Source organism: Phytophthora sojae (assembly GCF_000149755.1).
Source record: "Phytophthora sojae unplaced genomic scaffold PHYSOscaffold_10, whole genome shotgun sequence".
NCBI classification, from domain to species: Eukaryota; Oomycota; class Peronosporomycetes; order Peronosporales; family Peronosporaceae; genus Phytophthora; species Phytophthora sojae.
In genome coordinates, this window is record NW_009258124.1 from 2,257,368 (window position 1) to 2,280,572 (window position 23,205).

A 23,205-nucleotide genomic window follows, 5' to 3' on the forward strand; every position below is an offset into this window, starting at 1 on the left:
CGACCCTTCACCTTCAACTGTCCCGAGGACATCTATTCATCATTCATCTACCTAGCAAACTCACGCATTGTTCATCAGAAGTTCTCGAGCCAGTCGAGGTCCCCGCTGTCTCTCGCTACCGGTTCCAGCATGGGCATCTCGGCCGTGGTGGAAGACGCGAGCTGTTCCTCCATCAGCTTGGTCAACGCCTCGGCGTGCTCCCGGTCCTGGGTTTTCGAGGCCAACACAATCCAGTCGACGCCGTCGAACCAGGGGTGCGCGCGGATGACGGACCCGCCCTTTGCGATGTCCACGAGGCCCTGGCCACCCAGTCGGTCGTCCGGGAACGGGTCCAGCAGTTGCTGGACCAGGTCACAGGCTTCGGGCGACAGGTCGTCCCGCGTGAACTTGAGCGCGCCCTTGTTGTGTCGAGAGATCTTGGAGTACACGGCCATGGTCACGTCCTTCTCGTTCGTGAGTCGCGACGTCGGGTTGGCCTCCGAGCCGAAGCTCTTGTCGGTCGTGTTGGCCCCGGACGGGTCTTCGTCGTTGCTGCCGATCGCGAACGGCGTGCGGCCGCACAGCATCTCATAGATAAGGATGCCCAGTGACCAGATATCGGCGCTGCTCGTGTGGCCACGAGCCGAGACCATCTCCGGAGCCATGTACTCGGGCGTCCCGCAGATCGTGTACGTCCGCGTCTCGTCCGGCAGCCGCTTCATGTGACGGAAGTCGTGCAGCTGCAGGTATCCGCGCGTGTCGACCATGACGTTCTCACTGCTGAGGTTTCGGTACGCGTAGCCGGCCTGATGAATGTACTCGAGCATGAGCAGCGCCTGCGCTGCAAACCCGCGCACTGTCAATTCGTTGGCGAACCTCCCGTTCGGCTCGTCGGCCAGCATTGCGGACAGGTCTGTGACCATGACGGTGTCATACGATAGGTACAATGCGCGGTCGTCTCGCCACGACGCCACCATCTCCGGCACCAATGGCGTGTCCAGACGAATCGTCTTGTGGGTTGTCACGTAGCGCGCTGCTTCGTCGCCGCGCCGGTCTGCTGCCACTTGCTGTAAGGAGAAGACATTGACCGTGAAGAACCGCTTCGTATCACTCACGCCCTGGTACAGCGCCAAGAAACCAAAGTCCGTGGGCTGTAGCACGTGTCGGAAGCGCATGTCCTGAGGCCGCAACGGCCCCATGGCCATCGAATTGCGTCTTGAACCGTGCGCTGCAGGGCTATAGATGAGGTTCTTCACTGCAGTCTCGAAGTTGTGCCGTGCCTCACGCTGGAGACGATCAGCCTCGATCATGTCCTGCAACGAGCCTAACACTTCCTCAAACTCGCGCCGACCCACTTGTAGCAGCTTCGTACGTCCCACCGAGATGACATTAGCGGCTCGTGGCGCGTCATTCAAGAGCGCGCGCTCGCCGAAGTACTGGTTCTTCTTCAGTCGTAGCACCTCGCGCGACGTCCGCTTCTTGCCGGGGCCAGCGACTGGGTCGTCCTCCCAGATCGTACAGATCACTGCTCCCTCTTGAATCACGTAGAACGTGTCGCCTACGTCTCCCTGGTTAATGATGTAGTCACCATCGTGGTATACAACCTCTGTGAGGTTGTTGGCTAGGCGCTCGAGCTGCGCCTTCGTCAACGTCTTGAGCACGTCCACCTTCTTCAGTGTCTGAACCAGCACCGACGTCGGAGCCTTAATAAATACGCGCCGGAATGCGCGGCAGTCGATGGCCCACAGCACACCAGCCGATAGTGCCTTCACTGACGATGAACGCGGGCTGTTGTGCATCAGCGCAAGCTCGCCGAACGACGCAGGCTGCAAGTCCGTGTCTTGTCCGGGGATAATGGGGGCTTGTGTGTACGTGTGCACGATGCTTTCGGGACCTCCATCAGCACCACGCACACTCACCTGATAGTCGCCGCTCTCGACGATGTAGAACTTGTCGCCAGGGTCTCCCTGTCGAATGACCATGTCGCCTTCACGAACGGTGATACGCTCCATGACGGCGAAGATGTCGTCCTTCTGGGCCTGCGTGAGTTGCCTGAACAGCCAGTTGTTCTTCGTGAGCGCTTCAAGCAGCCGGAGCTCGGTCGACGTCTTTGGGATCGCGTGGTCGCTCACGCGATACGCCAAGTCCTCCTCCTTGACAAGCTGAGCCATATCCTTGCGCATCTGGGCACGACGCTTCTCCTTGGACATACCGCGACGCACGGGACGAAGCTGCTGCGTGAGGTCTTTCTCGCTCGTCTGGCGGGGCAAGCGCCTGGCCATCGAGTTGGACCTGGGCGAGCCTCCAATCGAAGCACCATTCGCTGTGACGGCACCCTCGCTGAAGTTAAAGTACACGCAGATGACGGTGATGTCATCCGTGCGTAGCTCGTACGTGAGCCAGAGTCGGTAAGACTCCGCCACCACCTTGTGGCAAGCTTCGAGCGGGTCTTCGTACTGCGCCACCATGTCGACGACGGCTTGACTGGTCAGGAACTCGAACACACCATCGCTGGCAATCACCACGAACTTGTCGTCTTCCGTTAGCTGCAGCGAGGTGATCTCCGGAACTCCAATCACTCCTAATGTTTCTGCGATCTCGTCACCAAGACTGCGCGTGAAGGCTGTACCGGGGAAAGCGCCATAAGGGGACCAAATCCGCGGCGGATCGCCGTCTTCGTCCACCTGATCGTTCAGATTCGCCGCCCAGTTCTATCGACACGTAAGTGCGCACACCAGTGAGGATGTATTCTTCTCAATAACAGGAAAAATAACACACAACTCACATCGTGGACAGGAGCGATACCCTCCAGCTGATCCATAGTGAGCACTCGAGCTCCGGATCGTTTTACACGCTCGCGTTCATCCTGTTGCATTGAACAGCAGATAATTCGTCAGTTCTTCAATGCCTTTTCCACTGTGAAACACAACCGATTTGCACATACCGAACGATAGGGGGTTTGATCGACGGAGAGCGGTTGTGCGACGAGTTTGCCCTCGCTCATGGTGGCGATAACAGCTCGAGAGTCGCCGACGTTCGCGACGTGGATGGTTTCGCCGTCGAGGAACATGCAGATGGCCGTAGTGCCGCTCAAACTGTCGTCGATACGCGACGCGTGCAGACGCGCGTTGGTCTCCTCGAACGACTTGGAGTAGGCCTCCAAGAAGGAGCAGTTCTTGCGGTCCAGGATGCGAACCAGACGCTCGGGACACTCCTTCCGAACGAATGACGCGCATAAATCTCCTGTTGTACCGTGACCGTCGAAAACTCCGAAGTACATTTTCGAGGCGTCGCCCATGAACGCTGGTAGAATAGTGCAGCTGTCCTGGTTGGGCTTGTCGAGGGCTAATAAACACACACGCAATGGTTAGACTCGATAGTCAAACAACACTGAATAGTATGTTAGTCTGACTCACCATCGGGGTAGTAGCCTCGCTGCGAGACGAAGGCGTACTGGGTGTTGAGCTTGGGCGTGACCTTGGTCTTCATGGTTTTGGGTGAGCAAACGATGCGGGAGTTGATCTGCTCCTTGGTCAGAGGAGAGCGGGCGGCCTTGTTGGCCGCAGCGCCGCCGCTTCCAGGGGACGGCACAATCTTGGACTCGCCATCCGGCCGCTGCATGAACGAGGCCCCGCAGCCCATTGTCACCGACTCGCTCGACCAGAGCTCGTGTACGACGCGAGACGCCGCGCCAGTTTCTTCACTGTGAGCTCCAGGGCCGCGCGCGCAGGCCCCCCGCAATTCAAAATAGCCTGCGTCAGCGCTCAGTCACCTAACGCCTGGAAGGGCCCCCATTTTTAGCTCTTCGCTGTCTGCATCGCATGGGCATACAGAGCGACGGAGGAATGTCACGGTAAGAAACAGCAATAGTCATGCTACTGACGTTCACCTTTGCCTCGGATTATTTTCAGGCTTTCAGATGCACCGCTTCTTACCTTCCTTCATCTTAATCGTCCAAAGTTCTGTGGCAACCACCATAACGCCCTCAAGCCTTACCTGCCTCAGCCTCAGCCTTCTCCGTCACCACCGAAGATGTTTTTAGTACCACCAATTCTCGCAATCAACCCTCCCGTAGCCGCCTTGATGTCGCCGACATGACCTTTTCCCACCGGAATACCCCCCTCCAGCCCGCGAAACCTGCACTATTCCCCACGCGCGTACCCCCTCACCTCACAGCACATGTGCGTCTAGTCTAAAATGCTATATTTCCAGCGTGCGAAGATGCTTACCCCATAGTTGGCGCGAATGTGTGCATCATACGCCGTCCTGTTTTGCCTGCTCTTCGTCCTCCTGGAGGCGGCGCATCCTGCCGCCGCCGAGTTCCCTCTCGGGAGGGGGCAGCAGCTGCTGCTGCTCGTCCCTGCCTAATAACACCGTGTCTTCCCGGATCTCGGCCGACGCGCCCTTCCTCATCTTGATGTGCGCGTTGGGCGAGTAGACCTCCTCGTTGTTGAACCACTTGCAGCTCACGTACTGCACCTTGCAGCGGTTGTAGTGGATCATCTTGCCCACGGTCTTGTCCTCGCCGTAGTCGAGGCCGTCCAGCTCCACGAATATCGGCTTCTCCAGCATGCACTTGAGCAGCGCGCTGCCCACAAAGTACGAGCCGCCCGTGGCGAACACGTACGAGTTGGTGTTGGTGGCGTCCCCGATGTTGACGTGCATGTCCCCGGCGTAGCACGAGTCCAGGTCCGTGCACTTCTTGAGGCACTGGTAGTAGTGCGGCCAGTAGATGACGGCCTCGTCGTCCTGCTTGAGCAGGTGGTTGCGCGGGTCCGCGGCGTGCACGTGGCTCATGATGGTCACCGTCTTGTTGTGCAGGTTCATGTAGCTGTCCACGCCCGCGTGGCGCACCACGCGCAGCGTGTCCTCGAGCGCGGCGGGCACGGCCACGTCGTCGTGCGCGAACAGGATGGTGTGCGGGCTGGCGATGAAGCCCACGAAGTCCCAGTTGGTCTTCTTGCACACGAACACGACGCGCTGCGTGTGCTCGATGAGCGAGGCCGTGAGCTTCTCCACGAGCCCCACCTCGCTCGTGGGCAGCACCTCGGCCGTGAAGCCCAGCCGCACGTGGCAGAAGAACAGCAGCAGCTGCGCGTAGTAGCCCAGCGCGAAGCCCGCGGCCAGCAGCCCCAGCAGCGCCGGAAGGCGGCGCAGCGCGCGCTGCCGGGCCGACGCGGGCCCGCCGCGGAGACGCGCGGCCCGCTCGCGCTCCTTGAAGCGCGTGCGCGGGGACTCGGGCGCCGTCTCCGCGTGGGTCTCCGGGAAGCTGCCGGTGCTGGCGTTGCGCGTGCGGCGGTGCGCCGTCGGCAGCAGCGGCGACGAGCCTTCCCACACCATGGGCCGGCCGATGATGATGAGAGAGTGCGACTGACTGGCGGTTTGTATGCGCGGCGTCCGTTATCGTGCGCTATAGTTGAAGAGAGGGAGGGGATGATAGATGAGAGAGATGGGATTGCTGGCAGGAGGGGAACTGAAGTTGACGGAGGCGGAGTGGGGGATAGTTAGGTACCTACCTGTACGGAGAGATAGCTGGGCATAATGAGAGGGAGATGATGGGCTGGAGATGACAGATGAGGGAGGGAGCTCGTCACGATGGGGCGATCAAAGCGGTAAGGCCGGCCGGCTGCATCGCTGCGGACAACATTGCTTGTGATACAGTAGCGACGACACGTGAAGACACCTCCACCTCGAAATGGCAGGACGGCAGCAAACGAAGGCGGCAGCAGCAGCTGGATTGAACATCTGAATTGAGGCCGAGGCACTCACGACGGGGGTTAGCTACATACGGCTCTCAACTTGACACGCTCGTCACATGTGGACACAACGCTCGCTCTTCTTCAGCGATCTACTCAGCGTCTTCACCGTAAAGCCAAGCCCCCCACCGCCTGGAGACGGATCTGCGAGCGACTGGCTGTTAATTGGAGCTGTGGACGTCCAGGCCGATCCGCGAGCGGACGTTCTGTCGCCGCGCTTCCTGTCGCGCGGCCATGGACTCGAACGCCGGCGCTGCCTGCTGCGGACTGGTCTTGCTGTTGCCGCCGCCACTGCTGCTGCGGCCCTTGCTCTTGCGCTCCTTCTCCTGCAGATACGCCTCGTACTCGGCCGCCACGTCCGCGCGCTCCTCCACGCGCGTCGCCTGCCGCCAGAGCATCTTGTCCCCGGACGACGCTCGTAAAATGAGGCTTAAAACCACGCAAACACCTTTCATTTTTATTTTAATTAATTTAGTAGCCATGTATCGATTGTTGAAGTCGGAGGGGGATCCAAGCATTGCATTGCTCTCTTCCTCACAGCAGCTTCGTGCTCAACAAATTGACATGGATCACCCTACTCAGTAGGTAGCTTTGCATTGTCTTGGACGACCGAGTCGATGCCTAATGCAGCGCTGCAGTGTCAGATAGAGCCCAGCGTGCATCTCCTTGGCGCCAACGCACCGGAATGGCAACGCCAGACCTTTGTCCATCAACATTGCAGGCCACTATCAGCCCCAAGTCTCTTGTTGCTTTGCACTGCAATGCCGCCCGGGCCGAGCGAGTGCAGGCCACGTCGGACTTGCCCTCTCGTCTACAGCTGACCGATCTTCACGTTGGCCCATACAGAGACCAAGTCAAATCGCTTGGCCATCAAGAAAGACAGTGGGTACACTTTTTAACCCATCGGGCCGTTGCGGCATTTCCGAAACCGGCCCGCCTCAAGCTCAAAGAGGCGCAACTACCTGCGCATCATCGCAGCGGCGGCGACACTGACGCCGCTGTCCGTTGCTGCCACGCACTTGCCAAGTTGTCGCGGAGACGCGGAGCTCTCGAACCGTGCGCTCGGTGCCTCTCACCGCCGCGTGTAGCCAAAGTTACAGCGTCTAGAAGTTAGTGTATCAATCAGTCGGCCACCAATGTCCGAGGGCGTCGCGGGCAAGCTCCGGGCCATCAAGATGGGGGTCTCTCGCCGCGGATCCTCGCTCAACGCCTCGCTGCAGGCCAAGGACGTGCGGCTCCAGCTGGACGAGGAGTTCGAGCGCGAGAACGGCTACTCGTTCGACTACGTGCTGGTCTTCCAGGTGCACGACGAGTCCGCCGAGCTCACGGACGAGCAGAAGAAGTTCAGTATGCGCACCATCCTGCAGCACCTTGCGCGCGGCGGTATTGAGACCAAGATGTTCTACTCGGCGGACCGCGGCCACGTCTTCTGCAAGCTGCGCGCGACGCTGGAGCGACTGTCCAAGGAGGCGGACCGCATTGACTACAAGGTCGAGTTCGACGCCGGCGAGCTGCGCAAGATCGCCGAGGCGGGCTATGAAGAGCAGAACATCAAGAAGATCATCATCAAGGACGAGCACCATGTATCGCACCGCGACCCGTACCAGAACATCTTCGCCAAGTTCGAGGTGGAGCCACGCCTGTACCCGGCGTACAGGAAGTACGGAGAGAAGCAGATTCCATTCCGCGGCGTCGATCGGTGCGTTTAATGCTGGAAGCTTGTGTTCTTTGCATATATACTGATCAGTTCGATTGATACAGGATCAAGCTGTTGCTTAACATTATCAAGACGCGCGGTGAGGGCGGCTGCGGCCTGAACATCAGCGAGCTTTTGAGGGACAAGTGTCTTGTTGCTGCTTTCCCGCTGCATGATAACGCGGACCTCAACAAGCTCCGAGAGAAGTGGTTCAGCTTCAAGTTTGCGCCCTGGGCCCAACCGCTGAAAGAAATCAAGGACTACTTCGGCGAGAAAGTCGGGCTGTACTTCGCGTGGTTAGGTAGGTTGGACGTTATGCCACTTGTGGAAGTGTCTTCGTCTTCTAACGATTTTACTTTGCTGGTTGTAGGCCACTACACGACGTGGTTGATCGCACCGGCCATCATCGGCTGCTTGCTGTTCGCCAACGTGCTGGTTGAAGACACAGCCGACTCAATGCTGGTGCCCTACTTTGGGCTTTTCATGTCTCTGTGGTCAATGTAAGCTGGCTTTGTTGTCGCGGCGTCTAGTGAAGGGTGTAGGCAACTAACTTTTGCATGCGATCCCACAGCTTCTATTACGAGTACTGGAAGCGCTACAACTCGACCTTGGCGCTTGAGTGGGGGATGACCAACTTCGAGGAAGAAGAAGTGGAGCGTCCAGAGTTCGAGGGAATGCCAACTATCTCGCCTATCGATGGCTCGGAGATTCGCTACTTTAGTCCACAGACACGGTTCCGACGCATCATGGGCTCACTGGTAAGATCCATAGTTGCAAGTACTCCTCCCTATCCTGATGTACTGTACTGACCGACTCTTCTTTCGTCTAGTTTTTCATCTCGATGCTGATCCTACTGGTCGTCGGCGTCGTGGCTGGCATTTTCGTTTTCCGCTACGCTGCTACATCGGGCCAGTGGAAGGACATGTTCACTGTGAACGGCATGCAGCTCGGCGGTGCTGCAGCGTCGACCGTTAACGCCATCCAGATTATGGTAATGAACAATGTCTACAGCACGGTGGCTGAGAAACTCAACCACTTCGAGAACCACCGCACTGACACCGAGTACGAGGATCACCTGATCGGCAAGACGTTCCTGTTCCAGTTCGTCAACTCGTACGCAAGTCTGTTCTACGTGGCATTCATCAAGACTTCGGTGGAGGGCAATGAGTCCTGCAAGCCGGAGGGCCATGGCTGCATGGACGAGCTGATGATGAGCTTGGGCATTATTTTCATCTTGCGCTTGACCTCTGGCAACTTTTTCGAGGCTGGACTTCCCTGGATCATGAAGAAGCTCAAGTTCAAGAAGACCAAGGAGAACGGGCTCGTTCGTGCACCCTCGGCGATCGAGAACCAAATGGCTCTGGACGTGTACGACCAGAAGGGGACGTTCGATGACTACAACGAGATGATCATCCAGTTCGGATACGTGACGCTGTTTGTGGTGTCGTTCCCTCTCGCTCCAGCGTTCGCTCTCTTCAACAACTTCTTCGAGATCCGCATTGACGCGCACAAGCTGGTGAACGCCACGCGACGACCAGACCCTCGTGGAGCGCAGGATATCGGCACGTGGGGCACTATCATTGACCTCATGGGGTCGATCGCCATGGTGACCAATGTGGCGCTTGTATGCTTCACGTCCCGACGCACGACGTCACATTTGTCGGAGCACGAGCGGCTGTGGCTCTTTGCCTTCGTCGAGCACGGACTCATTCTCCTCAAGTACCTCCTCATGATCATTGTGGACGACGAACCACACGATGTGACGCTGCAGAAGCAGCGCTCGAGCTTCATCGTCGACAAGATCGTCAACCTTATGGCAGATGACGACGACGAAGAGATGGCCAAGGGCAACCAAGTCCGCGTGGATCTTACCGTGTTCGACGAAGACATCTAGGTCTGCATAGCTTCTTGGATGCGAGCCATTGGCTCGGCGTAGTCTTCCATTCTCAGTATATACACTTGCATTTTACTAATTGATAACTACTACTGTAGTATTGAGCCTTGTGCGAAGGACAGCGGCAGCTAAAGCTCGCGTGGAAAGCAAGCATGAAGGACGCTCGAGGGTGGGGAGTTGGGATATGCTCAAGTGCTCGCGTTGAGGATGAAAGCGAATATCACCGTTCGGTTTATCGAGAGAAAAACTATGGCTATAAACGAGTTGGAGTTCTCTAGATTCTTTAAATCTGCATTATTTCCCATTGGACTCGGCTGCCTACTGCGTTTTGACAGTAGACGGGATCTGCACAGAATTGTTCTTGATTCCGAAGACGCGTCTCAACCCCCAAATGAATTTGCCCATTACCTTTTTCACGACCTCCGACGGATAGAGATACGCTGTTGTCCTTACACGCGTACGACCTCCTTCACCCCCACCCCGTTTGGCTCTTTCCTCTTCACTTGGGTCAATACGAGCGAGCTCGCGCGTTGGTGTCTCCTTCTGCAGCGCGCTTGATGTCGCAGAGATTTTGTTGGCGTCGGTGGCCATCCCATCGCTGAGAACGACCAGAGTGAGCACGATGGCCAGCAAATCAACTTCACCGAGAACAAGGCCAAATTCAAAAAGAGCAAAAGCAGATGCATCGAGCTCCAAATCAAATACACAAAGTGCAAGCTCAGTAATAATGACCTCGGCTTGGTATGGGTATGCTTACTGTAGTTTGAACCCAAACAATCTTCTTTTTTCTTATAACTTACTTCCTTCTTATTTCTTAGTATCCCTTTTCAAGAGAAACTATATTTCTTAAAAGAAATATAGTTTCCGACTGGCTTTCTCAGCATTCCTGAAATGCTACTCGCAACTTACTTGAAGCGCGCAACGTCATAGCCTGCAGAACGGTAGCGGCGTATTCTTCCATCTTCAGTATATACATTTTTGCATGTTACTTTCTATCGTACTACGTCCCTGTGCCCGTTCGATCAGTAGAGCCACGGCGATAGAGAGCCAACAAGAGTACCAATGCCATCGCCTTGGGCCCCTTGATCACCTTCCGAATCTCCGTCATCGTCGCTCAGAAGCCGCTTGAGACTCGCATGCCTGTGCAACTCAGTAGCATCCTCACGCGATACCAAAACGACGGGGATTGTTACGTACCGGCCTAGACCACGCTTGTCATCGGCCAGTGAGTATTTGCGGTTGGGATTCCTGCTGTACGCAGCCTTGGAATTGACGACAACGACGCCCGCTGCACCGGCCTTTTGCAACCTGAGAGCCTTCTCCGCAAACGTGCACGTCCCACGAGCCACCATCACAATCTTTCCACGCACTTGGTTGGCGTCGATGGCACCGCAAGCCTCACCAATTTCAGGAGTGAACAACAGCAACGGCGCCTCCACTGCTGACGGGGTCGTGACCTGCAGTCCAAACTTTGCTGGAGATGCCACGAGTGTCATCACGTGCACGTCGCCAAGACGGACAGCCAGCCCCACGGGGATAACAGGAGGCGTCGTCAGGATCTCCCGTGCCGCTTGTAGCTCGACGTTGCGCTGGCGCACTTGCAGCTTCCCATTCTCGCACTTCGGAGCGACGAGCGATGATTTCTGCTGTGGTTGGCGAAAGAGGTGCGAGTCGATCATCAGGATGTGGCCTTCAGTGCTGAAGACGACGTCGGACGCCTTCAGGGACTTCTTGTTCCGTCTCAATGATGTTTCCCCCAGGCTGGAGCTTGCATTGGCGGAGGCAGTCTTACACTCGAGCGATGTTCCAACGGTTTGCAGTTTGCTTGGAGTTGTCGTAGCGCAGGTTCGGTTCGAAGGCGACGAGGCATTTTTCCGTTGTCGAACTGGAGGCACTGGGACGATCACATCTGGCTCGTCACTGAAGAGCAGGTACAGGTACTTCGCTGTCTCCGAGAGGAAGTAGCTATCCATGCGATCTTCGATGTCCAGCGTGTGAATATTCCCCACCGCAGCGTATCCGCACGGTACCTCCGACACGCGCCGAATGTCCTGCAGCATTTGACGACCCATTTTCAGGTATTTGTGGTCGCGCGTGGCCTGGTACAGATGATACGTGCTTTCGATAAGCTCGGGACGAAGCGGAGACGTACGCGCCCAGCTGATGACCGTGCCCCGGTTTCCAGGCTTCGACATGCCGCGTGGAGCCAAGTCCAACAACTCTGGCATGGCTCCAAACTCATCCCAGAGCGGGAACATGTGCTCATGAGTGCGAATAGCACCTGACACGTCCCCAGCCAGCACCTGCAGTCCGGGCCAGAACGCCTGCAGCGCCGAAACTCGACGAGTACGCACCTGGTCCTTGCCCCCATTCATATCCACCTCAATGTACACGTCGTCGTGGTTCACATGCGTCTCCACCGCCTGGTAACTCGCATTGAACATGGCCAGCCACTGCGAATCTCCACTGACCAAATGGTACTTGAGCAAATACTCGAAGAACGAGTCGAGTCCAGCTCCGATCCCTCCATGAGAGTGCACCCACTCGCCCGACCCCACGTCGATGGCACTGCCCAGCAAGTCAATGTCCGACCTCCTGTCCCAGATGGCCACCACCGCCTCCTTGGCCCTCTGCTCGAACCTCTGATCCCCCGACAGTCTGGACAAGTACGCCATCTCCACCAGCAACGATCCCGCCGCCGCAGGACACGTCAACTTGGCCGCGCGGTCTTTCGGCAGCACCCCACGCCGCAGATTCACGCGGTGCACGGGAATCCCTGTCGGCGTGTCGAAGGCCGGCAGTAGCCGACGTCCGAGGTCCTCCGCGAGGCTCAGCAGCTCCCCGTTGTACTCGTCCTCCTCCATCATTCCGAAGTACTCGGGGGACGCCAGCATGTGCGCTGACACGAGGCCCCCGATGACCCGGATGGTCGACTCGAACACCGACACCGTCACGTCCCTGTCGAAGGTCACGCTGCCGGCCACGAGCTTGACGGCTCTCGCGAACTCGTCGCGGTCTCCGAGCACCGCCAGCATGTCCAGCGAGTCCACCAGCGTGAGCGAGAAGCCGCCCAGGACGTCGTCCAGGTCGCCGCGCTCGCGGCGGTCCCAGCGGCGGCCGGAGCAGCTCAGAGGCTTCAGCTCGTCCCACGGGTAGGCGTGCTCCATGTAATTGCGGTAGCCGTGGTAGAACATGTCGCGCGCCTGCTGCTGGAGGTGGCGCCGCTCCGACACGTGCATGTGCGCGCTGCAGAGGCCCCCAATGAGTGCAACCGACACGACGAGGAAGAGGAGACGCAGACGCATCGAGGGCACTCGTTGGTGGCGCATGGCCGTCGCTGCGGACGGAGATATGGCGCTGCAAACACACGCACGGCGGATCGGAGAACTCTCCCGCAGTACCGCAAATGACCCGCTCGATAACGAAGACTCGGACTTAGTGGAGACCATAGTGGGATCCTGTGTAAGGTGGACTGTATTGTCGTAGTTGAAGTGCTGGCTCTCTTGAGTCAATCGATGTCAATCGATGGACCACTTCAAGGTGGACGTATCGGCCCACAACTCAGGGAGGGGGGACTAGAAGACGGGGGGAATTGTATCTAAGGAAGTTGCAAGCTGGTCGAATTGGAAGAGTTCGTCGCTGTTACGAGCGCTGGGGTCAGCAGCTAGCAGCGTTTTACCCTTAGATCGTTCACGCCGGGACTCGAAGTGGTCGATACACTGGGGCGACAGCACTTGCAATCGACGGCGATGCTGACACAACAACAGCCGACAGAAAGGCAGGCGTCGGCAGCTTGAGCATGGTTGCGCCGGAGTGGAGCTTTGGCGTTGCTGTAGACAAAGACGTCCCCCGTAGATACCGATGCCGCATTACTGAAGGCGGCCCATTCTGTTGCCACCACCGTATGGAGGGTTAGCAGCTTTGCCTTCATCAACTTCGACGAGGGGACAGCAGCAGTCGTGCACTGAAACTTGTCGGTGTCCAAATCTAAGCACAAGAAGCTTTTGTCGACGACACGCTGGTAGGTTTGGTAACGAACGGGAGCCGGAAAAGCTGGGGTGAGCAGAAACTTTCAGTGCTGGTGCTTTCCCTGTCGCCCTAAACATGTTGTTCCCCTTTGGTGTGGCTTGACTCGTTTTTAAACCAGGGATTCACGCGACAATGGTATCTACACTCGCAAAGGTATTCATTCCTATTGAATTCATCCCGCGTTGTTCCAGACGTACGACATTGGCTCCAATTCAGAACATCTTCTTCTGAATAATGACCGTCGCTCGGCCCCAACTCATGTGAAACTTCTCCTCGTGCACCGCCTGCCATCGCGTGGACTGCAAAGGCTTCGTCACCGTCACGAAGTAGCTACCCACGGCCAACTGGTCTGCTTCCGTCGAAATCGCTTGGATGAGCTGTTACAGAGCAACACAAACGTTCACCATGAGCTTCCAATTCCTCAACTGCAGTACTTTATAGACACTCGGATAAACTCACGCTGTCGCTAAAACACGTCGAGTTGCAAAACACCAGCGTAGCGTCCCGCCAAATGTCCGGGCGCTTAACAGCGTCGGCCTTCGCGAACCCCAGATCCAGATCGGCCTTGGTCGCCGGCAACGAGTCCAGCATCTGGTACCTCCACCGATCCAGCACCTTCAGTGCCACGGCATGCAGTCCATCCAGCACCTATCACCAGAACACATCATCAGCCTCCCGCTCAAGCATCAGCGCACTGTCCAACACTTTCATCCTCACCTCAATACCGCAGCACTTGGAGAAATCGTGCAGCAACGCCGCCGCCATCACCTGCCACTCAACAGTCAGCACACTGTTGCCTCTCTATCTCTCAAGCGCCAACTTCCCAGCACGCACCACTTTGCCACAGCCTGAACCAATGTCGTAGAAGTTCCCTCCTTTGTCCAGCAACACGCCAAACTGCGTCCTCATCTAGCACGGCGCATCCACAGCCAGTCAGTTCCCCCGCACATCTGAAAACCCCTCAATTGAAACCCCATCTAGGCGTCGGTACCAGCTGAAAAATGGCGTCCACCGTCTCGAATGGGATCTCTCCGTAGACCAGAGAGCGGTTGGCCAGCTCCTTCTTCTCCCGCTCCAGGCGCGACACTTTCTTCACCTCCGGCTCGGGGAACTCGGCGAACAGCTCCGCGTGCCGCTTGGCGGTGTCCTCCACTGGAGAAAATCGCATGAACGGGAAGGCCAGTGAGTGGGGAACATGGTCACAACAACTTTGTATTGATAGAGCGCGTGCGTACCGACGGTGAGCCCCTTGGAGGCCACGGCCTCCTCCGCCTCGCTTGTGCTCATTGATACCGACTGACGCACCCTGAACAATCGGCAGTAAAATGGGTACAGTTGGTGGCCTACTGGCTAGTACCACAAATGGGCAACATAAGTAATTTTATTTTGCAACATAATAACTTCAACGTGTTGAACCCTTAATTAGCCCATGAACTTTAGCGAATTAAGAGTGGCTGCGGCTGCGTCCACTTCGCGCTGCTTCAGCTGCAAGTCCTCGTTATTGACAGTCTCGTTGGCCTCCAACCAGCGTAGTGTCTCCTCGGCTTTGTCCTCGATGGCCTTCGCTTCGTCAATTGCTTGTCTGAGCTCGGCGATACGCTCGGCGGCGGGTAGGCAGCGTGGTGTTGCGCGGGATCAGGACAGTCATGTTCGTTTCGTTAATCTCCACTCCAAGCGACAGCGGCGCCACATCCAGCAGCAGGAAATTATTCAGCTTTGGCGATGGTTCGTGGCACAAAGTGGCAGCGAGATGGGTAGCGCCGGACACTGCAGCTTCCTCTATCACTCTGAGCAGTGGCTTCCCGTTGAAAAACTCTGTTAACACTTGCTTGACTTTCGGGATTCGAGTTGATCCTCCGGCATGCACGACGGCATGAATCTTGTCTTTGATCAGGTTGGCATCGCTCAGTACCTGCTGTACGGACCACAGGATACGGTCGAATAAATCCTCACACAAGCTTTCGAACAGCGCGCGAGTGATTTTCAACTGGAAATTAAGTCCGTCGCACAGTGCTTCAAGATCAATCGTAGTCTCCGCTGATAGAGACAACACTCGTTTGGCCCCCTCGCAGGCCTTGCGCAGGCGAAGCATCGCCCGTGAGTTGGTGCATAGATCTTGGCTATGGTCTTTCATGAACTCAGCTACGCAATGATCTACCAGGCGACTGTCAAAGTCATCGCCACCCAAGTTGACATCCCCCGCAGTACCACACACACCTCAAAGTTGCCGTCTTCAATCTCCACCACCGACACATCAAGCGTGCTAGCGCCTAGGTCAACGACTAGCACCCTTCGTTCTGAGCCCTTCTTGTTGATACCGTACGATATCGAGGCCGCAGTTGATCGGCTGATCATTCGCATGACCTGAATTTCGGCGATGGCACCGGCATCCTTGACGGCCTGCCGCTGAGAGTAGTTGAAGTGCGCTGGAACCGTCACGACAGCGGTCGTTGCTTCCTTGCCGGTGTAAGTCTCCACAATCCCGCGCATTTCCGAGAGCAGCAAGGACAAAATCTGCACAGGGTGGAAAATCTTGGTCTGTCCTCTGAACTGCACCATCACGTGGGGGGGGGGGGGGGGGGTATCGTGCGGGCCCCGAATCACTTTGAATGGCCAATGCTTGATGCGCTCTTGGACTTCAGGGTCCGAAAACTTGCGGCCGAGTAGCCGTGTTATACCGAACACTGTGTTCTCAGCGTTTTGAAGCCGTTGGTCGGCTGCGGCATCACCCACGAGAACTTTCGAGTCGGTGAATGCCACGTACGACGATGTCAACCGATTCCCGAATCGATTGGGAAGGATTTCCGCGCGGTCTTTGTGCCAAATAGCCACCCTGGAGTATGCCGTTCCGATATCAATGCCAATGCTGGGCCCACCGGTCGTTTTGTTGGCCATCGTTACGCTTCAATGGTTTTCTTGGAGGTTGCTGGCGTATAGCGCTGTGGAAGGAGCTATACAATCGAGTGAGCATCAGGGGTTATGCTATATCTAGTTGTCGCTTTTGTGCGGACTAACTAGCATCTTCGAGGACTGACCGGATAAGGTCAACCAGAGTATACTGGTGTAGATAATTTGAGCGTCTACGTGTATTTTACTTTTTCGAATGTGTATATGATAGTATTGAACGAATTCATGTGCTGGGTTCTCATATTCAATATAAAGGCGATGAAAGCAGCGTCTCATGCACGGGGAATATTCTCTCACTTGGCGCCGACAGCGGCAAGGGAAACCTAAATAGCGGCCAGCGAAGTTTCTGCTGGGTCTGCTTGGCGTTGCTTGATTTCGTGCTCAGCCGATTCGCGCAACTTGAGCATGGACTTTTGCTTGGGTGTTTTGGGCATAACGCTCGACAAGAGGCTGCGTATCTTGCCAAGGGCGCTATTGCGCCTACGCACGCTCTTCGGCTTATCAACGTCCTTGGGTGTGCGTTCGTCCTCCGGCGTAGGCAAAGGATCACAGATGGCTGAAAGCTTCTTCTCCTTGCCCGTCGATTTCTGCACCACCGATGCACTCCAGATGAGGTTTGCGTCAATATCCATCGTTACATCGAACTCAGACTCGCCGCTGGAGATACCATCCATGGCGATCACGCCCAGATGAAGGTTCTTACTTGCCTCCTCATTCCCCTCGAGGAAGCGAAAGCGCGCAACCGAGTTGGTGTCCGGAGACGTCGAGATCGTCACTGTCTTTTTCGTCGGGATATTGCAGTCCCGCGGGATGACAACCGCCTTGGCTCCGTTTACTTCCACTTGGAGAGACTTGGACACTACATCCAGCAACAATAGATCCTGCAGCTGTGGGGATTCATCGTTACCAGTAAGAATGCCGGTCATTTAACGCAACTCCGACAGAAGCATGGCAAGGATCTCCACTGCTTCAAATGACTTCGACGCGCCCTTAAACGTCACCACCACTAGGGGTTTGTCATCCGGGCCGCAGACCACCTTGAAGGGCCAGAGCTTGATGCCTTCCTGGATCTCAGGATCCGAGAACTTGCGGCCGATCAAGCGCGTGATGTCGAAGATCGTGTTTTGCGCATTCTGCAGCAACTGGTGAGTGGCAGGCTCGCCGATGAGCACTTCGGTCTCTGTGAACGCCACGATCGTCGGCGTAAATCGGTCGCCGGACTTGCTAGGCACGATCTCTACGCGATCATTTAGCCACACAGCCACTCGGGAATACTTGGACCCGAGGTCGATGCCCGTACCTCGTCTCGATGCCGCCATTATTGCAGTTTAGCTGGCACTTTCTGGGGTTTTCTGCTCTCGAAAGGATCTGCTCCACTCGTACTAGCCAAGTTGTTGTGCGTGGCAGGAGTAGCAGCCTCCTCTAGTTTCCTCCTCTTGACATCGATATCTGCCCTCCCGACCGAATGATTCCGGTTCAACCAATGTAGAGTCTCGGTGGCCTGCTCTTCAACAGCCTGCATTTCCTCTATCGATCGCTTCAGCTCAGCGATACGCTTGGCTGCAGTGCTGCGAACCGAATTGGCGTAATTTTCGAGCTCTATCTTCGACGCATCCTTCATCACGCTCTTCCTCATACGATCAATTTCCAATGCTGACAGACAATCGCCACTAACCTCGAGTTTCTTCGACTGGCCCGTCGATTCGTCCGCAATAAGCACTGTGATGCAGCCATTTGCGTCCACTTCAACTGTAACCTCAATCTTGAATTCCCCCCGCGGCTCAAGCGGAAGGCCATCCCCTTTAAGCTTGCCAATCACACGGTTGTCGCCGTCTTCACCCTCCAAAAGCTCAATCTGTACGACGGACTGGTTGTCCTGAGACGTCGAAAATGTCCGTGTCTTCCTTGTTGGAATCGTGGTGCTGCGCGGGATCATAACCGACGTGTTCGTGTCGTCAATCTTGACTCCGAGCGAGAGCGGCGTCACATCCAACAGCATAAACTCCTCAAGAGGCTTGATCACGGACAGCTCGTCCGTCAGCATGGCAGCATGCATTGTGGCTCCGAGGACATTGAGCTCCTCCTCATGCCTGGATCTAATAATTTTCTTGCCGTTAAAAAACTCCTTCAAAAGTTCTTCGACCTTGGTGATACGCATGGATCCGCCCACCATAACCACCTCATCCACTTTACTCCTCAAGACGCTAGCATCACTCAGCACTTGCTGCACAGGCAACATGATATCGTCGGAAAGGTCCGCGCACAACTTTTCGAACTGAGCACGCGTGATCTTCGTGTGGAAGTCGATGCCCTCGTACAAGGCGTCGAGCTCAATGAGCTTCTCCACCGACTCGGGGGCGAACAAAGCTCTCTTAGCACTTTCGCAGGCCATACGCAGGCGCATCATGGCGCGCGCATTTGTGCTCAGGTCTTTGCGGTGCATTCGCTTGAATTCAGCCACGCAGTGCTCTACCAACCGAGAGTCAAAGTCCTCGCCGCCCAAATGAGCGTTCCCAGCCGTGGCCAGCACCTCGTAGATCTCTTCCTCGATGGCCACCAGCGACACGTCCAAGGTGCCACCACCCAGGTCAAGCACCAACAGGTTCCGCTGTCCGGCCTTGGTCTTGTTCTCCAGGCCGTGCGCGATGGCCGCAGCTGTCGACGCGCTGATCAAGCGGGCCACATTCAGGCCTGCTACAGCGCCGGCGTCTTTGATCGCCTGTCGTTGGGCGTAGTTGAAGGAGGCCGGCACCGTCACCACTGCGTTCTCAACTCTTTTCCCCAGATGCGTCTCCACCGTCTCGCGTGCCTCGGCCAGGAGCATGGCCAGGATCTCCACTGGCCGGAACGTCTTGGTCTGGCCCGCAGCCTGCACCTCCACTAGCGGGCCATCATTTGGCCCGCCAACCACTTTGAACGGCCAGTGCTTCAAGTCTTCCTGTACTTCCAGGTCCGAAAACTTGCGGCCGATGAGGCGCGTGGTGCCGAACACCGTGTTGTTCACGTTCGTGGCCACTTGGCGCTTGGCGACGTCGCCAACGAGTCGCTCCGTGTCCGTGAACGCTACGAACGACGGCAACGGGCGGTCGCTCGTAAGCACCGCCACGTTATTGTTCACCCACACGCCCACCCGCAGACACGTCGTGCGCATGAAATGGCAGGCTCCGGCCCCAGCGTCGGCATCGACCTGGGCACGACGTGAATAACTAGCTTTACATCAAGTGGTAGTGCAGGATATACATAGAATTTGTCACTAACCAAACTCGAGGTGGCGGTCTCAGGATCGCTCCCCACCATCCTCGGCAACAACTGCAGGTACCCTCACTTCCGACACCTAATACTCCTTATTACTTCTGAGATTTAATGTGTTTATATTTATAAGGTTGCAGAAGACCTAGCTAATATATTATGATCGTTACGAGGTTTTCGCGCCAAAACCATTCATTTCACACTTTGGCAGGCAGCAGTGAGGAGCATCGGGGGCAAGTGTGAAGAAGCATGATGAAGACACGGCGATGACGCAAGAAGAATTCTGCGCTGCTGCTGCTGCTGCTGCTACTGCTGGGTGTGGCACCCCGCCAGCTCCTGGTAGACCTCTCGCGGGACGAAGGCGAAGAGCAGCGCCGCCGCGGATAGGAAAAAGCTGCTCGACGCCACACAGGAAACGTACGTCCTGTGGACGCGTCCAGCACGTGCGCCGACAGTGCCTCGTACAGCGAAACGGAGCGCTCAAGCGCGAAGTGCCTGCGCTATATCTTAGCCCTTGCTACTGGGGCTGGAGCTGAGTCGTGTTCGGCGCGCTGAGCCTGCAGCCGCCCACTGACGGAGCTTTTGGAGAAGGCCTACAAAGACCAGCTAACGCCAATGCAGTGGAGCGAGGTAATCTGCGGTACGATGTGCGCTAAGTTCGTCTCGCACTGCTGGTGCTATCCATACATGTAGTCTTGCCTCTCAATGCATCTGCGACCATGATGAGCTTGACCTCTAGCTTAAACCCAAGCAAATACAATTCCCCTTTAAATCCGATAGAAAAACCGATGTCGGAAGTGAGGGTACATACAGTACGGCGCACCGATGGTGAGCACTAAAGGCGCCCGTGGGGCGAGCATGGGCATCGACCTGGGGTCCAAGTATTCCCGAGTGGGTGTCTGGCGAAATGACCGCGTGGAGATCGTGCCAAGCAAGTCGGGAGACCGGTCCACACCGACCATTGTGGCGTTCACAGAGGCCGAAGTGCTCATCGGCGAGCCGGCCACGCACCAGTTGCTGCAGAATGCGGGAAACACGGTGGTCGCTTGGTCGGCCGCAAGTTCTCGGATCCTGAGATCCAGGAAGGCATCAAGCTCTGGCCCTTCAAGGTGGTCTGCGGCCCGGATGACAAACCTGTACTGGTAGTGACGTTCGAGGGTGAGTCGAGGTCATTTCAACCGGTGGAGATCCTGGCCATGTTTCTATCGGAGTTGCGTGAAATGGCCGAGTCGTCCACAGGAGAGAAGCTGACGGATGCAGTGGTGATGATGCCTCTCCACTTCAACCAGTCCCAGCGGCAGGCAATCAAGAACGCCGGTGCATTAGCTGGACTAAACGTGGTGCGCTCTATCGCTGGGTCAACAGCAGCGTCTATCGGGTATGGGTTCGAGAAGACTGGTCTGCGGGCCATACTTGTCTTTGATATGGGCGGCAGCGCGTTGGATCTGTCGCTGGTGACCATCGATGACGACATTTACGAAGTGTTGGCTACGCTCGGTGTTCCACATCTTGGAGGTGTGCCCGTTTGCTTGAGCACTGTGTGGCTGAGTTCAAGCGAACTCATGGCAAGGACCTCCGTACTAATTCACGAGCAATGGTGCGCCTGCGTAGCGCTTGCGAGCAAGCCAAGAGAGCAGTATCGACTTCAACGGAGGCACAAATCGAGCTTGAGTCATTGTATGAAGGCATTGACCTCAACTCGACGATATCTCGCCCCCGTTTTAACGACTTGTGCGCCGACTTGTTTGATAAGGCATTGGGGGCGGTATCGAAGGTGCTGCGAGATGCCAAGAAGTCAAAGACTCGAGTGGACGAGATTGTGCTCGTCGGAGGTTCTCCGCGTATACCAAGAATGCAGCAACTATTGGAAGATTTCTTTAACGGAAAGAAGGTAAAGGGGCCGATCGCAGAGGAGTCCGCGGCGACCGGCGCAACAATGCAAGCTGCCGTCCTCACTGGTGGCGATGCGTCACCGAAGCTGGAAGATTTACTGTTGCTGGATGTATTGACCAAGTCTTTGCAAATGGAAGTGAATGGAATCAAAACAGTCGTCATCCCGAGGAACTGCACTATTCCAACGAAAAAATGGCACACAATCTCAGCAGCTCGGATAGCAACTGGCCATACGCTTTCGCGTTCTCGAGGGTGAGGAGGAGGAAGGAAGTGAGAGCCTTCAACTCGGCGTCCTCGACATGAATGGTCTATCCAGTGGTGAATCGAAGTTCGAGGAAACGATTGATATCGACGCAAATTTATTCTGGGGGGCGTCGGTCGTTGACACGTTGACGGGCAAGGAGAAAAAGGTCGACGGAATGGAATGGAAGCACTCGCAGATTACAACGTTTGTGCGCTTGCTGCGCGACGGCGAAGAGGTAGAGAAAGAGGAAGCTGTTGAGGTATTGGGGAATCTAGCTGCCTCAGACACAGTCACGAGAGGATTACTCGTCGATGCAGGGGTACTTGTGCCGCTGGTGGCATTGCTACACAGCGGTAACGACGCACCGAAGGAGGCTGCTTCTCGAGCTCTGTGTAAGCTAGCGGTTGACGACGCACTCAGGCAATGGATTGCTCTGTCCGGAGCCATCCCCCCACTGGTGGCCTTGCTAAAGAAGGGCAACGACATGCAGAAGGAGATCGCGTCGGCAACACTCTCAAATTTATCCGTCAACGACATCAATAAGGAAAGGATCGCTGTAACGGGAGGAATTTTACCGCTAGCGGCGCTTCTCCGAGGCGGCAGCCCAGAGCAGCAGAAGAATGCCGCCGAAGCGCTACAAAATGTGGTGCTAGTCTCTGCGAATAGGGAGAAGGTCTCGGAGGCTGGAGTTATTCCACTGATGACAGCTTTGGTGCATGTCGGGACCGAATGGCAGGAGGAGAAGGCGTCACGAGTATTGTGGAATTTGGTGACTGGGAAACCTATAAATCGGACTGAAAATTTAATCCAAGGCCTAACCAAGATTATCTACAGCGGTAGTCGGATTATTCGGGAACGAGCAGTACAAGTGCTCGGGTTTCTGGGCGAATACCTCGATCGTGGTACGAAGGCCCAAGTTGCAATCAACGGAGGTATCGACACAGTACTGTCGTACATCAGAGCAAGCGAGAGCAGCAAGGTCACACACGAGGGTCTCGCTGCTCTAGATGCTCTCTGTCTTGATTGCGGTGTTACCGTTCGGTCGGAGTTCGAACGAGCTGGCGGGATCTCCACACTGGTCAATTTATCGAAGAGCGGAGACGAGATAGTTGCTACATCGGCCAACCGTGTTCTAACGTGGGTGGTCAATGGGAGCTTTGACGAGCTTACGCTTCTGTGTGACCGCATGGGCGAAGCTGGGCCACTATGTCGACACGTGCTAGATCGATTGAAGGAAATGTCAGCGCAAGGCGTCAGTTCCACGACGATACTGCGCGTCCGATTTGTCGCGATTCTATCGACGTATGTCGGGAAGCCGATGGTGCTTCGTCTCGTGGGGGCAAAAACTCCCTCGCAACGGCACTCGCACAATTTCATCAGGAACTGGATTCTTTCCTGCAGTCAGAGGAAGTGGGAGATGCGTGGCAGTCACAGTGGGAAGCCGATCGAGCAGCAATGAAGCAGCAACTCTTCGAGTGTGAGACTGGAAAGCTGGTAAGCGATCTCGTGGATTCAAGTGCGCAAATGGAAGCGCTCGCCCTGCTGGTGCATGAAGTGA

The 23,205-nt window shown here is 56.3% G+C and overlaps 9 protein-coding genes across 9 annotated transcripts; 2 read left to right on the forward strand and 7 right to left on the reverse strand.

The window, feature by feature from the left end:
- Positions 1-8: 8 nt before the first annotated feature.
- PHYSODRAFT_352786 (hypothetical protein) lies at positions 9-5,319 on the reverse strand (the record flags this gene model as incomplete). Its single annotated transcript, XM_009537646.1, has 5 exons — positions 9-2,690; positions 2,765-2,845; positions 2,924-3,324; positions 3,396-3,630; positions 4,240-5,319. 5 exons carry the CDS (start codon positions 5,317-5,319, stop codon positions 75-77), a joined length of 4,413 nt encoding a protein of 1,470 aa, XP_009535941.1. The 3' UTR covers positions 9-74.
- Positions 5,320-5,896: 577 nt separating this feature from the next.
- PHYSODRAFT_339658 (hypothetical protein) lies at positions 5,897-6,451 on the reverse strand (the record flags this gene model as incomplete). Its single annotated transcript, XM_009537647.1, has 2 exons — positions 5,897-6,164; positions 6,417-6,451. 2 exons carry the CDS (start codon positions 6,449-6,451, stop codon positions 5,897-5,899), a joined length of 303 nt encoding a protein of 100 aa, XP_009535942.1.
- A 2,763-nt stretch (positions 6,452-9,214) lies between these two features.
- Positions 9,215-12,497, reverse strand: PHYSODRAFT_288737 (family 47 glycoside hydrolase). Its single transcript, XM_009537648.1, has one exon. The coding sequence runs from the start codon at positions 12,490-12,492 to the stop codon at positions 10,348-10,350; it is 2,145 nt and encodes a 714-aa protein (XP_009535943.1). The 5' UTR covers positions 12,493-12,497; the 3' UTR covers positions 9,215-10,347.
- Positions 12,498-13,566: 1,069 nt separating this feature from the next.
- PHYSODRAFT_525142 (hypothetical protein) lies at positions 13,567-14,641 on the reverse strand (the record flags this gene model as incomplete). The annotated part of the gene is made up of 6 exons (XM_009537649.1): positions 13,567-13,731; positions 13,814-14,002; positions 14,072-14,144; positions 14,175-14,263; positions 14,346-14,506; positions 14,590-14,641. The coding sequence occupies 6 exons, from the start codon at positions 14,639-14,641 to the stop codon at positions 13,567-13,569; spliced, it is 729 nt and encodes a 242-aa protein (XP_009535944.1).
- Positions 14,642-15,508: 867 nt separating this feature from the next.
- Positions 15,509-16,249, reverse strand: PHYSODRAFT_525236 (hypothetical protein; the record flags this gene model as incomplete). Its single annotated transcript, XM_009537650.1, has 1 exon — positions 15,509-16,249. The coding sequence occupies one exon, from the start codon at positions 16,247-16,249 to the stop codon at positions 15,509-15,511; it is 741 nt and encodes a 246-aa protein (XP_009535945.1).
- Positions 16,250-17,187: 938 nt separating this feature from the next.
- PHYSODRAFT_249902 (hypothetical protein) lies at positions 17,188-17,580 on the reverse strand (the record flags this gene model as incomplete). The annotated part of the gene is made up of 1 exon (XM_009537651.1): positions 17,188-17,580. One exon carries the CDS (start codon positions 17,578-17,580, stop codon positions 17,188-17,190), a length of 393 nt encoding a protein of 130 aa, XP_009535946.1.
- Positions 17,580-19,412, reverse strand: PHYSODRAFT_525429 (hypothetical protein; the record flags this gene model as incomplete). Its single annotated transcript, XM_009537652.1, has 1 exon — positions 17,580-19,412. The coding sequence occupies one exon, from the start codon at positions 19,410-19,412 to the stop codon at positions 17,580-17,582; it is 1,833 nt and encodes a 610-aa protein (XP_009535947.1).
- Positions 19,413-20,775: 1,363 nt separating this feature from the next.
- PHYSODRAFT_249932 (hypothetical protein) lies at positions 20,776-21,519 on the forward strand (the record flags this gene model as incomplete). The annotated part of the gene is given in 3 exon segments (XM_009537653.1): positions 20,776-21,033; positions 21,060-21,401; positions 21,421-21,519. The coding sequence occupies 3 exon segments, from the start codon at positions 20,776-20,778 to the stop codon at positions 21,517-21,519; spliced, it is 699 nt and encodes a 232-aa protein (XP_009535948.1).
- Positions 21,520-21,939: 420 nt separating this feature from the next.
- PHYSODRAFT_392313 (hypothetical protein) lies at positions 21,940-22,422 on the forward strand (the record flags this gene model as incomplete). Its single annotated transcript, XM_009537654.1, has 1 exon — positions 21,940-22,422. A coding segment is annotated over one exon (483 nt), but the record flags the coding sequence as incomplete, so codon positions are not given.
- Between the last annotated feature and the right edge of the window lie 783 nt (positions 22,423-23,205).

Excerpts from the sequence above, each read along its gene's own strand:
- PHYSODRAFT_288737 (XM_009537648.1), bottom strand. The coding sequence starts at position 12,492 with ATGGAGCACGCCTACCCGTGGGACGAGCTGAAGCCTCTGAGCTGCTCC.